The sequence below is a fragment of the Cervus elaphus genome, chromosome 33, assembly GCF_910594005.1.
Source record: "Cervus elaphus chromosome 33, mCerEla1.1, whole genome shotgun sequence".
Classification (NCBI taxonomy): Eukaryota; Metazoa; Chordata; class Mammalia; order Artiodactyla; family Cervidae; genus Cervus; species Cervus elaphus.
The window spans coordinates 22,919,112-22,934,466 of NC_057847.1; the positions used below are offsets into that span (position 1 = coordinate 22,919,112).

Sequence of the window (15,355 nt, forward strand, 5' to 3'; positions counted from 1 at the left end):
CTTGTCACACATACAAATTATTTCCTACTCAGCAAATACAAACCTATTTTGATTTGTAAATCACAACAGCTCTGCAAGATTGACCTGTTTAATACCTGAATTAAAAATAGATATGATCTCACTTTTATGTGGAATCTAATAAAAATAATCAATAAACATACAGCAAACTTATAGAAAAAGACATCAGATTTGTGGTTACCGAGGGCAGGGGAAGGAAGAATTGAAGTGGTCAAAAGGTACAAAGTTCCAGTTATAAGATAAATAAGTATCAGGGATGTAAAGTACAACAAAAGAACCACAATTAGCACTGCTGCATGATATACAGGAAAGTTGTTAAGAAAGTACATCCTCAGAGTTATCACAAGGACAAGTTTTTTTTCCTTTTCATTTTATCTACATGAGATGATGGATGTTAACTAAACCTACTGTGGTAATCATTTCACAATACATGTAAATCAAACCATCATGCTGTACACTTTAAACTTATACAGTGATATATGTCAATTATTGTTCAGTAAAACCAGGGGGAACAGTGGGAAGAACCTCTCCCAAGTGCAGAAAAAAATCTCAAACACTAACCCTAGGAACTATCCCTTCTAAGGGATACATTTTAAATGGGTAAATTTTGTAAAATTTAAACAGGTAAAGTATGTAAATTCTATCTCAGTAAAACAAAGGAAACTTCAGTTACCTTTTTAAACAAGGAACCATACATTTTACAAATAGGGTTACTTTTAAATAGATACCTTAGAACATAGAAAGAATCTAAAAGAACTTCTAAACCTACGCCAGAATGGAGGCAAGAGGCTGACAGGCAGATTATTAGTGCTATGCTGTCTCCTCACCCAGCAACACAGAATTATCTACTACATCTATTCTTTCTTACGAAGACAAGTAGTATTACTTTAACTTTTAAAGTTGCTAATTTTCTACCACTATTCTGACACCATCTCTAAGCTTATTTGTAATTCTTTCTACTCTTTCCAACTTTTAGAAGTTCTTGGTAGTCTTAAAATTAATACCTCATGCTGAAAGTTATTTCTACAAATAAACTGAAATTTTTCAGACATAAGCTCCTAAAGACATGAATCATCTTTTCTATTTATTCTAACCTATCCACAGACTACATAAAACTTTAATCAATACTTGCTCAAACTCAAAAGTGACCAGGTTAAAATTCATTAAGGAAAAGGTCAGTATAAGCCTTGATTTCAGACAGGTAAATTTCTCCATTTAAAACTAAAGTTGAAACTCCCAACTTTTTACAAAGTATTTCTTTACATTTCAGAAATAAATCTCTTTGAAAATATTTCTATAAATTACTGCATATGATATAATCTAAATATAATCCAAAGGAAAAATTCAAACCATTTAAAAGCCAATCAATAAGGATCTGCTTAAATAGAACAGAGTACATTCCAGGAATGGTGTATCACGTAGCTGATGAAAAGACTGCTGCTGCTGCTAAGTCGCTTCAGTCGTGTCTGACTCTGTGCGACCCCATAGACGGCAGCCCACCAGGCTCCCCCGTCCCTGGGGTTCTCCAGGCAAGAACACTGGAGTGGGTTGCCATTTCCTTCTCCAATGCATGAAAGTGAAAAGTGAAAGTAGAGTCGCTCAGTTGTGTCTGACTCTTAGCGACCCCATGGACTGCAGCCCACCAGGCTCCTCCGTCCATGGGATTTTCCAGGCAAGAGTCCTGGAGTGGGGTGCCAGTGCCTTCTCTGGATGAAAAGAACGAAGTGCTTCTAAATGTGATGGTTTGGAGTGAGCTCTACAAAATTCAGCACAAAGCAAAGAGTAGTAAACTCCCATTTGTGCTTTTAAAAACATATATATACATGCTTATATATAGCAAAAGTGTTTACTCTGGGCAAGGGAGATGCCTAAAAGACAAGGATAGAAGGCTGATTTTTCCCTATACATCATTTAGTACCTTTTGAATTCTGTACATATCTTAACTTTGTACATGTAATTACTTGCTCAAAAAGTTTACACACACACATATAAAACATTAGCAAACTCTCTTTAAAATTCTAATTTTACATCAAAATTCTAAGGTATTAGGTAAGGAGTGACCATGCCCTAAATTTCTGCACAGCCGTATTGCCTCGTATGTATAGTAGGTACTCTAAAGCAGTAAAACCCACTGTAACACTAAGTAATATTAAAAAGTAAAAATTGGTAAAATGAGACTTTACACTGTTGCAAGATTAATGAAATAACCAAGGCACATCTTTGCAACTATCTAGCTATGAGTTCTGCAGCAGGAGGTGGGGTTGAGGGGGTCCCCACTTTAAAAGGAAACTCCATCCAAGTCCCAAATGTACTCTGACTCAGGGCAGTTCTTCCACACAGATTTATATTCAAATTAATCCAATCACAAGAGTTTATATCTAAATTCACTTCATCAAAAGGCTCATTTCTGTTAGGCTTATTGATTATTTTTATTGAGGTTTATTATTTATTGATTCTTTTGCTCTGGGAATTTTATGTCAGTGGAGTGATACAAAACTACTTAAGATTACCTATCACTTGACTATTTGCACATTATACTAATATTTTATACCCACTTTATATAGTCGTAAACAACTCCACAGAAAAGTGACATCATAGATGTCATTCACTTTTCTTTTTCAATAAAAATATGCTGCCATAAATTTAAGAATTTTCTGTTTTACAGTTTCAAATATAATGTTCTTAAGAAAACTGAAAGCTTCAACTACTATCTAATAAAAATGCAAGTATTTGCTTGAAGTAAATAAAATCTTTCATAATTCGAAAATATACCTTCAGATGACTTCAGGACTGAGAAGAATGTTGGTCATTCAATTCTGAATCTACTCCTCCCCACCCCCAACATGAAAATCAATAGGGAAAACAAAGAAAACCACACAGGACACACACTTTAGTATTAAAAGGAGACAAAATATACTATGACCTTCAAATTATTCATAAGTAGATATAAAAAGTAAAAATTCCAACAGACGTTTTACAATCTTCCAGCTTCTACAAGTAGAAAGTAAGGGGTGAGGAGTGGGCGTGGAGGAGGGTTAGAAGACTCAAGAAAGACTCCTTAAGAAAGACTCTTTAAGACTCCTTGAGAAAGAATGAAAGCAGCAGAGGACTTAAACGAGGCAGACACGAAATCAACCCCAGAAAGAAAAAGTGCAGCAATAAACTCGAAATACTATATAAACCTTGGTAATCTAATCCATAACCCTGTCTCTCCATAACCCTGGAGGGGTTTGAAGATGGAGCCAGAAATGATACCCTTGGAGAAGTAGGGGAAGTATTTTCAAAGAAGCATCAACTTAGAGTAGTGTAGTACTCCTTGGAGACAAGGTAGTGAAGGGAAAGACTAAAATTAGGAGAAAAATTAAAGATCTGAAAGAAATACAAAACACAAGATATGTCATGGCTTCCGCCACCAAAAACACCACCATTCATGAAGCAAACAGCACAAAAGAGAGTATGTGACAGAACAGAACACTCTCAGACTAGGAACTCTTTCCAAGCAATAAACAGGAACAGAAAAAAAGCAAACCAAATCCAAATAAAACTACTTTAAAAAGGTCAGAAAATGCAAATAAAAGCTTTTCCACTGATGAAAAGCTCCCCTGACAGAACAAACAATGATCCTGGAGAAAACCATAATACAACTTTTCAAACTCCATTCAATATTGTCAAATAAGCATTTGAGGATATGAAAAAAACACTTGAATTCGAAATATAAACACTAAAAACGTAAATGGACAAAAAACAAGAAGAAATGAAATAAAAGATGACCCAACTCAGGGAAGAAACAGAACAATAACAAAAATGAAGACTAGGCTACAAGGAGGAGAAACAATAGATTCAAATGAAAGCTTAACAGGGGGCACTGAAGAAAAGCAAGAAAATAACCAAGTGAATGAAAATGATATTAAGAAAGAAGTTGAAGGAAAAAGTTTGAGAAATCATGGCTGAAATGGCAAACAAGCAAAGAAAGTCAGACAAACATACAATTGGTATCCCTGCAAAAGAAAAATCAAAACAGTGCAGGGAAGGGGGAAATGTGCTCCAAAATCCTACTACTCAACACTAGAATCCCCAAAAAACCTTTACAGAAATAAAAGACCAGCATATACACACAGAAAGGGTCCCTGGATACCAGAGGAAAAGTAAAATAAACTTTAATGGGAAAAAAAAAAAAAAAAACACCATTCTCAGTGCCTCCAGGCAAAAAGGCAAGAAAATTGGCATCAGACTCCTCAAAACAGCACAGAAAACCAAAGCAACAGTGGTACAGTATTTAAACAAGGAAACAATATGTGACACATGAAAGTCAATGAAGCTGTCATGCAAGTATCAAGGCCATAGAAAACAGTTTAGAACATTCCAGAACTCATGGGATATACAAATATGTCTTTCCTGAGGAAATTTAAAAGATGAGCTTTATTTAACCAAAAGATGAAGTAAAGTGACACAGAAGGACCGACAGTAGGCATTTCATCCATTTCATTTTAGAGCAAAGACTAAAACAAGGGTGGGCAATGAGTTAAAAAATAAAAAAATGTGCTTTTAAGCCATTTTTCAAATAAAAGAGCAAGTCATTATAAATTACTAGTAAATTCCATATATAGGGAAAGAATGAAAAACGTTTCAAATGCTTTATTATATTTTTAATTATATTGATCAATTATATAATATATAAAGTGGGAGGAAGTTGCTTATCCAAAAAATCATTATGAAAAATTCATAACACAAACAAGACAAAAACATTAAACTTAACTTGGTTATTCACATGTGGAACTTAGTAGGATAGGGGGAAATAGGTTTTTTATAATAGTAATGCTTTCAAGGTTGTCATCAAATGACTTCCTTCATGGCTCAGACTGTAAAGAATCTGCCTACAATGTAGGAGACCAGGTTTGATCCCTGGGTTGGGAAGATCTGGAGAAGGGAATGACAACCCACTCCAGAATTCCTGCTTGGAGAATTCCATGGACAGAGGAGCCTGGCGGGTCACAGTCCATGAGGTCGGAAAGAGTCAGGATACAACTGAGCCACTAACACAAACATAATGCTTTCAAGGCTGTCATCAAATGATTTAACTACAGCAAAAGAAAATACTTTCTAAAGCTCAAGGAAAAGTGTATGATTCAAATTTAAGGCAGGAGGTTATTAGATAGTTCAAAATAGCAGAAAAAACAGTATTACTATTAAAGAGTATGATTTCACACAAGTTTACCTTCTCAATCAAGCTGTTTCCTGGCCTATAGTAAGATGACTCTATATTCACATTTATACAGAAATGGCAACCAGGGACCACAAATATACTTACAAAGATCACTGATGCAAAAATAATAAACAGTCACAATAGTAATAAATTTAACGTTTTCTGAGTACTTACTATCTGCTTATAAACTGTGTGGCATAATCTCATCTGACCCTCCCAAAAGGCTTATGAATACTTATGATACTTTTATTATCCCCATTTTACAGCTGAGGACATTGGGCATAGAGAACCACCTAATTTACACAGTCACAGAAATATAAGTGGTGAAACCAGGACTAAAATCCAAGTCTGAAAGATTTCATGGTTCATGCTCTTAAATCAGTATGGCATTCTGCATGGATCTTTATAATAAAATCTCATTTAAATACAGTAATGTACCCTAGTACATATGTTTTTTAAAAAGTAAGCAAAGATATACAGTTTATTATAAGAAGTTTGCTTTCCTTAAATTCACACAATAATTTACTATTGAGGTACGAGGCAACCCAGCTTTTTGGATAAAGTTCAAACTATTTTAAAAGGGATAAAAGACCAGATTATCTCTTCAGCCACCCTGTAATCCTTACCACTCCACCCCAACCTACAGTCTCCTCCAGCCTACAATGAAATCTTCCAGTCCTACTGAAAAGCTGGCACCTCACAAGGCAGACAGAGCACTTGCTCACTTGTAAGTCTGCTCACACCAGTTATCTCTGCAGGGCAACTCCTTCCCTGCCTATATTCCTGCAACTCTGTCTAGAATTATTTTCTCCTTATCGCCCTTGAAGGACCATTTTAGGCAAGACCCCCCCTAAGGAAATCTGCCTAAGCATGCATCTACATGACCTTTGTCTGTGTATCTCTTCTGTTTATGTCTATCATAAAATTTATCTTATTCTGTTAATAATTGTCAATTATTACCTGTGCCCTTGAGTGTTCCAGCACAGTACCTAGCAATCAGAATTTTTAAAATGCTAACTAATGGGAGAAAAAAATGTCTGATGTGGTTACTTGAAAAGATAATTTATAGGGTTGACTCCAACTATCTATATACCAACAGTAAAACTAATGATTATCAGTTTTAATACCTATTATTCAATTTGAGATTTAATGAGAGAAAATTATATTTTTTTCAGTTAACTCTTAGATGATAATATGAGAAGTTCCAAAATTATACTTTTTAGAGAACTCTATTATTTTAAAGGAACTTAACATTTTGTTTTTCTCGTCAAAAAGAGAGTAAATCGGTGAAATACCTTGACAAAGGTTTGTCACTAATTATCATGAAAAATATCTAGGCTATTACCACTGGTCATCATAACTTAATAGATGACTTTCAGTACATTACTAAGACACATAATTTGTAATTTTTTCCTTGATGCTACCATCAAAAGTTAGAATTATGCCCTAAAATCCTAGCTTATTATAAGTGCTCTTTTATCCATGAATATAGCTATATGTTTTGAAAATCTTTTATCTTTTTAACAACTTGTACTACCTTCTGACTTTACTAATGAGTTCCTCTGGTAATGTAGAAACACTTTATTTCTCTAAATTTAAAGGATAACTATCCCTCTCTACCATCCTAAGAACTGAAAAATATGCCTACCTTCACCTTATCCATAAAATTCACAGTGTCTACGTAACAGTTTGCAAACCAGAAGGCAGGCTAGTTTTTGGTCCTTTTTCTGATAGATACAGAAATTAAATGTTTTGCATAAAGTGAAAAACTATATTCTAACCTACCCAGTATTAAGTAACCAAGCAAAGGACATGACTTAAGCGAAAAAAATAAAAGACCAAGAAGTTTGAAAAGATGAGAATTTTAAATTTCACTTCTTAAAACACCAAGTAGCAAATAACAAAAGATAAAATTATAGAAAGACAAAAGACAATAAGATAATACTTTATTAACCCTTTCCTCTTGATAATTCGGAGATTACAAAATATCACACCATAAAATATTAAAGCAAACCATTTTAAACCCTAACAACTACTCCTGCTAAAATTGATTCAAATCTCTAAACTAAAAATAAAATAACACCAAAAGGACTAAGCTGGCTCTAAAACCATAAAAAAGCAAAATGCAGGAGAAAGTTTAATAAGATGTTCTCATAATAAAAATTTATGAAGTACTAAATTAAAGTAATAAAACTTGAAAAAACACCATTCTTTAAATACACAAAACATGTCTTTCTTTCAAAAATCTGATATCACAATATCACAAATTTTTACAAAGTTGAATCACTAACCTGTATTTTTTCATAATAAATTTGCAGTTATATTTACCTTCAGATCCCATGATGAAGTGATGGATATCAGGGCCTGTTGACATTCGAGGTCCTTGACAGCTTTTTTCTATTATACCTCTAGGTGTTACCATTTTTATATGAACCACCTGTTTAATACAATGCATGATGTAAATTCTAGATATCTGTCAGTGAATGTTGTTTGTGTGGGTACACACACCCTATATATTTATATAAAACACTATTTTTAAAATATTGGTTTAAGTGACAAATGGTGATTCCCTTCAGAATTCTAATATCTTTTAGTAATTATTAGACTAAAAATAAATTTTACATAAGTTTAAAAGAGGGAAAAAAATATTCTAAGATTGTTATTGGTCTAGGAACATTCAGTCTTAAAAATTGAAAAACAATTTCTTTAAACCAAAGTTACTCTAGGGTTGTCCATGTGGTAAAGAACTAAAGGACAGGAAAAATATGCAATGATCATATTTTAATGGGTTCATTCTTTCACTCATTTAACATTTATGAAGCACCATTATGCATGTCAAGCACTATTTAGATGCTTAGAATTCTAAGAAAAGATTTATTCTTGTCTTATTCCCACCTTCAACTTATCTACTTTACCCACTCAGTAGAAAAGAATGAAGTATTAATTTTGATCATATCAAAATTGGGATGAAGAGGGAGATGTGGTGATTGAGTTAAAAAGAGGAGGAGAGAGAGACATGTCTCACACATGTGAGAAAATCATTGTCAGGAGAGGGTCAATCAAAAAATGTTCCTTAGATCTCACTCAGAAATGGTTAGGTAAAACCCAACACATTCTTAGGATGGCTTTTTGATGGATAAATAAAAATAAAGTATATATTGTTGAAGGAAATGAACAAAGGATGTAAATAAACAATTTACAAAATAAAAAGAAAAATTGCCAATAGGACATTTTAAAAGTTTACTTTTACTAACAAAGAAATATAAAATTATATGACAAAAACATAAATAAAAGGTCTAGTAAAATAAACATTCTCATAGTGCTAGTAAGAATGTCAAATGGCACAAGATTTCTAAAGAGCAACTTGGTTATAAGGGTCCAAAGACATAAAAACATGCTTGATCCAACAATTCAAACTCTAGGAGCTTACCCAAAGAAAATGATCAAAGATGTATGCTAAAGAAATTACTACAAAGGATATGTTTCCCTTTATTTATTTCCATAATTTTTAAATAAAAAGTAACTTAAATATTCTTTTATAGGGAATTACTTTACTAAATCACAAATTATCAATGAAAGAGAATTATATGCAGTATTTAAAACTAGTGGTGCAAATCTATGTTCATATACATGGTAATGTATTGATAATATAGTTTAAAGAGCAGATTAAACACAGTATGATGCTTTTTTATAATTAAAACTAGATATAAACATGCAAATAAATATATTAAGATGTGTACTTATAATTTGTGGCCCTTAAGTAACTGTAAAAAGGATTAAAATAAATTGCATGCTTTAGCAGTACTAAAGGTAGCAGTCTATCAAATATGCTTAACTTTGATAACACTTTTAATAATTCAATAGCAAAAGGATCAAATTCTCTCCTCTGAAACTGAATTTGTTATCTTAACTGCAAAATGAAAAATGTGATTTCTAAAATATCTTCAATTAAAAAAAGATAATGTAAATATTTTTAAAGTGTTCATTATATAGACAAAGTCTTAAATTGTTGGGTGTTAACTACAAAGAACCAATATATTTTATCAATAATTCGATATTTCTATCAACAAAGACACAATGAAAATATTGTAATGCTAGAGTTGAAAAACAAAGTTAAACAGCTCTAAGAATAATGTTAGGAATACCACATTAATAGTCTCAAAAACTATCTTTCAAATTGTTATCAAAATATTGATGATAAAGGGAACATGCATGAAGTACCTATTACATACCAGGGATTCCACTAAGAGTTTTCATTTTATGTCCTTTATTCCTCATAGCAATTCTACACAACAAATAACATCATTCTATTTTATACTGTAGGAAATTAATGTTTAGAAAGATGAAACAATTTGCACAAGGTCACACAATTAATCACTGTAAAAACTACAAATGGAACAAATGATACTGAATTCCTAGCCAGGATGCCTATCACACTAACTCTCAAGAGCAATGACACCAGGTCAGTGAAAACAAAGTGATGTGTACATAAAACATTACACTAGCTAGAACATTTTCAATTGGGCTCTTTAATTCTACACAGAAACTTTTTTTCAGAAAAATAAATATAATACCTCATAAGGCCAAAGAATAGTAATGACAGACCACCTAACTAAATAGACTAAAATCTTGATAGAGTTGAAGACTAAGGCTCCAAGTCTTACAAAATAAAATTCATATGTATTTATAAGTCAGATAAAACATCTACAAAACTTAGATATCATTCACTCAAAAAGAAGAATTCTTCAATGACCACAGCTGTGTCTTTTAACTGTTTGGATTATAATGCACAGCCAATGTTATTATAATCAAATGGGGTACACTTTTGAGGGGACTCTTCAACTCAAATTTTAATGGCTTAACAACCTTTAATAATAATCTCTATTGACCAATCAATTATTATATAGTAACTAGAAAAAATTTACCAAGTCCTCAATATTGCCATAGATATTCTTCTTCATGCCTGATGCTCGAGTAGATACCCATCCTCCCACAGTGCTGAATTCCAGGGAATCTGGTTCATGACCTGTACAATAACCACTTTCTTTAAGCTGAAAAACAAAAATGTAATATTTTACCAGTGAAAATGGCCCCATTTCACACAGCACTCAACACATTAACTCTTTCCACATTAGAATTTCCATATGTCTTTTCTATCTGGACTCATTACAACCTAAATAGATAAAGAAATACTTTCATCATACTTGTCCAAAAATATTTTTAGCTTTTGCCTAGTGGAAAACTTCACAAAACTGAAAACAATGAACCAAGAGGCAGCTGTATTTTCCATAGGCTCACCAGGCAATCATACTCCTTACATTCTTTCATTTAAAAGACAACTACCTTTCTTAGTATTTATTCCAACAAAGAGACAATTTAAATACTTATAGAAATCAGATTATACTTAAATAAGTGCCAACTTCACCTGAACACTTTCAATAAATAAAGCACTTAATCTCTTATTTTCCCTATCCTAATATAATCTGCAGCAGGCCTGCAGCAAATCTGAGCAAATTGCCTGTACTTAAATCTCTCAAGGAGTCATGTGTTTTAATGTACAGCCATCTGGCTAGGTTTCCTGCATGTAATACCGTCATTTATTTGTGATGCAGATCATGCATTCCTGTACATTAAATAGTCACTTGTTTCTCATTTTTCTGTATTAGCTTAGCTCTGCCATCTGCACAGCACCTGAGGTTGAATGGATGCCCTTTACTGCAACACCACCAAAGCCATTCCACTAAAATCATTTTAAAGGCTCAGCCAGCTCATGTCAAATGGTACAGACACCACCATCTGCATACCCACTGTCTACTGCACTCAAGCCCATCAATCTGTGTTGACCATTTTGATAGTCATCCAATTAAGCAACTGTTTCTATTTTTCAAGTAAGCCATGCAGAGATGTAGAATATGTCAGTTGTGTTTATAATATGTATGTGTGTATTTAAGTATCGTATGCAAGTTGCAATCCAAAATTTGAAAGTCGAGTAGGCTAAATAGAATTTGTTAGCTTCTGCAGATATGCAATGCAAATTATTTATCATGTCTTATTTTGTTGCTAGAAAACAAGATTGAAAAACACATTATTACATAATAGAATTTTTCACTAAACATTCAATATGTTTATTTAATTTTAAGAGGTAAATAATCACTCATAAATGAGTAGCTTAAATACAAAACTGAACATTAAAATCAAGATTATCAAACCAATATACTTCCCTAACTCCCCAACAATCTTTACTCATATCCCAACAATCTATATTCATACTATGCTGTGCTCAGTCACGTCTTGACTCTTTGTGACCCCACAGACTGTAGCCTGCCAGTCTCCTCTACCCATGGAATTTTTTATGCAAGAACACTGGAGTGGGATACTATTTCCTACTCCATATTATTTACTCTCAAAAGACTACTGTCTTTCAACTTTTCTGAAGGTAACAAATACACACACACACATACACACACATAGAACTCTTGAAACTAAACAAGAAAAAATCCAATTAAACAATAGACCAAAGATCTGAATAGACATTTCACTGAAAATAGCAAATAATCATATGAAAAGATGTTCCACATCATATGTCATCAGTTCAGTTCAGTCGCTCAGTCGTGTCCGACTCTTTGCGACCCCATGAATCGGAGCATGCCAGGCCTCCCTGTCCATCACAAACTCCCGAAGTTTACTCAAACCCATGTCCATCGAGTTGGTGATGCCCTCCAGCCATCTCCTCCTCTATCGTCCCCTTCTCCTGCTGCCCCCAATCCCTCCCAGCATCAGGGTCCTTTCCAGTGAGTCAACTCTTCACATGAGATGGCCAAAGTATTGGAGTTTCAGCTTCAGCATCAGACCTTGCAATGAACACCCAGGACTTATCTCCTTCAGGATGGACTGGTTGGATCTCCTTGCAGTCCAAGGGACTCTCAAGAGTCTCCAACACCACAGTTCAAAAGCATCAATTTTTCGGTGCTCAGCTTTCTTCACAGTCCAACTCTCACATCCATACATGACCACTGGAAAAACCATAGCCTTGACTAGACGGACCTTTGTTGGCAAAGTAATGTCTCTGCTTTTTAATATGCTAAGTTGGTCATAAATACCAATTAAAACAACAAAATACCACTACACCTCCAAATGAATGGCTCCAAACCAGAATACTGACAATATCAAATGCTGGAGAGGATATGTGGCAGCAGAAACTCTCAGTGCTGGTGGGAATGCAAAATGGCACAGCTACTTTGGAAGACTGACACTTTCTTACAAAACTAAATACACTCTAGCAATCCTACTCCCTCTATTCAGTCAAAGGAGTTGAAAACTTAAGTCCTCATAAAAACCTGCACACAAATGTTTAAAGCAGCTTTATTCGTAAGTGCCAAAACCTGGAAGCAATCAAGATATCTTTCAGTAGCTTAATGGATAAACTATGGAACATTCAAATAACTGAATATTATTTAGTGCTGAGAAGAAAAAAGCTATCAAACCATAAAAAGACATGGAGGAAACTTAAACATATGATACTAAGTGAAAGAAGCCAATATGAAAAGGCCACACATTCTATGATTCCAACTGTATGACATTCTGGAAAAGGCAAAACTATGGAAACAAGAAAATTAGTGGACAACTTCCCTGGTGGTCCAGTGGCTAAGACTCTGGGCTCCCAACACAGGGGGGATTGGGTTCGATTCCTGGTCAGGGAACTAGATCCCACATGCTGCATCCAAGAGTTCACATGCCACAGCTAAAGAAGCCACACGGCTGTAACAAATGAATACTGAAGATCCCACATGCTACAACTAAGTCCTGGCACAGCCAAAGAATTAAGTAAATAAATATTAAAAAAAAAAAAAATAGATCAGTGGTTGCCAGAGGTGAGGGGTTGGAGGTGGAAAATAAATAGGAAGAGTACAGAGAACGCAGGGCAGTGAAGATACTGAGTGATATTATAATGATGGGTACTCAACAATTATTTAAACATTTGTCCAACCCACAAATGGACAGCACCGTGTGAGCACCCTAACATAAACTAAGGACTTTCTGTAATTATGATGTTCCAATGTAGGGTGTCACTGTATCATTTATATGTGGAATCTAAAAAAGCTGAACTCAAAGAAACAGAGCATAGACTGGTGGTTATCATGGGATGACAGGGTGGGGGAAATGTGACGATGTTGGTCAAAAGGTACAAACTTCCAGTTACAACATGAATAAATTCTGAGAATTCAAAAAAAAGAAATCTACCAATCTTGTGAGTGATGTTGATATTGGGGGAGGCTAGGCATGCATGGGGACACAGGCATATAGGAAATTTCTGTACCTCCCTCTCAATTTTGTTTTAAACCTAAAGCTGCTCTAAAAAAACATGACAGATATTTTCAGACAAAAGCAGAAAAAGTCATAAACAGCTGACCCACACTAAAGATATAAATATTTAAAACAAGTTTTTCAAGCAGAAAGTATCACCAGATTGAATTAAAGGCATCAAAGGGTAACTAGGGACTTCCCTGGTGGCTCAGTGGTAAAGAACCCGCCTGCCAATGAAGGAGATGTGGGTTCGATACCTGGATTGAGAAGATCCCCTGGAAAAGGAAATGGCAACTCCAATGAGTTGACTGGGAAAACCCACGGACAGAGCAGCCTGAGAGGCTACAGTCCATGGGGTTGCAAGGGTTGGACATGACTAAGCGACAAAAAACAAAACAACAAAGGGTAACTAGACGGGTAAATATAAAAGATGCTTTCTTATTGTTTAAACATCTCTAGATGATGACTCACTATTTCAGTAAAAATTATAAAAGCAGAACACGTGACAATAGCATAGAGATAAGAAACATAATATTCTATGGTTTTTATGCTAAACTCTAAGTATTATATCACACCTTAAAGTAGACTGTTTCAAGTTAAAGATATATACTATAAAACCTGAAACAATCCTTAAAAATAACAAAAAAGATAAAATGGTATCATTAAACAAGATTCAATCCAAAAAAAGGCTGTAAAAAGTGGAAAAGGAGAAAAAACAGGTAGGTAAGATAAAAAACAAATGGCAAGATGACAGACTTAAACTGAACCATATCAATAAACCACAATGACAGTAAATAGTCTAACCACTGCAATTAAAAGAGACTGTCAGGTTAGATAAAAAGGAAAAACCCAATTGCTTGCTATTTACAAGAAAAGCACTTTAAATATAAAAACATAAATGAGTAGAAAGTTTAAAAATGGAAAAAGGAAAAATATATACCATGCCAACAACAGTGAAAACTGGAATAGCTGTTTTAACATCAGATAAAGTAGACTTCAGAGCAAAAAATACCATCAGAAAGAAGGAAAGTAATTTCATAACAACAAAACTGTTCACTAGTCAAGAAGCTATAACAATCCCAAGCATTTATTCTCCCAATAACAAAGCTTTAAAATATATGAAGTGAAACTGACAGAACTGCAAGAAAAAATAGATCTACAATAATAACTGGAAGTTTTAATTTCCTCTGTCAATAACTGATATAACAAGTAGACAAAAGAAAAAACTTTTAATACAGAAGACCTAAACAACACTATAAATCAATTTGACTTAATAGAATTTACAGACTACTCCAACCAACAGCAGAAGACAAATTCTTTTCAAGTGTCCATGGAACATTTACAAGGTAGACCATGTTGTAGACCATAAAACAAGTATCAATTAATTTGATATGCTTTAAGTCATATAAAGAATGTTTTCTGAACACAAGAGAATTAACAGAGAAATGAGTAACAGAAAGATGTTTGAAAAAATCCCCCAATAATTGGAAACTAAACAACAACACGTAAGTACCAATGGGTCAAGGAAAAAATCAAAAGGGAAGTAGAAAATATTTTGAAATGAATGAAAACGAGAAGACATCAAAATTTGTGGAATGCCACTAAAGCAGTAGTTGGGAGAAATTTATAGTACTGAAAACCTATATTAAAAAGAAAGGCCAAAAAAAAAAAAAAGAAGAAAGGCCTCAGACTTCTCTGGTGGCCCAGGGGATAAGAAGCTGCCTGCCAATGCAGGGAACATAGGTTCCATCTCTGGTCTGGGAAGATTCTATATGCCGTGAGGCAATTAAGCCCAAGAGCCACAACTACTGAGCCCATGGTCCAGAACTG

General features: G+C 34.1%; 1 protein-coding gene across 1 annotated transcript in view; it reads right to left on the reverse strand.

Annotated features, from left to right (window-relative positions):
* AGPS (alkylglycerone phosphate synthase) overlaps window positions 1–15,355 on the reverse strand; it is a 132,235-nt gene that overhangs the window by 57,114 nt on the left and 59,766 nt on the right. The window contains exons 9-10 of the mRNA XM_043894854.1: window positions 10,147–10,272; window positions 7,550–7,658 (exon numbers count right to left, since the gene is read on the reverse strand). Coding sequence (XP_043750789.1) covers window positions 7,550–7,658; window positions 10,147–10,272 — 235 coding nt within the window. The remainder of the gene's footprint in view (window positions 1–7,549; window positions 7,659–10,146; window positions 10,273–15,355) is intronic.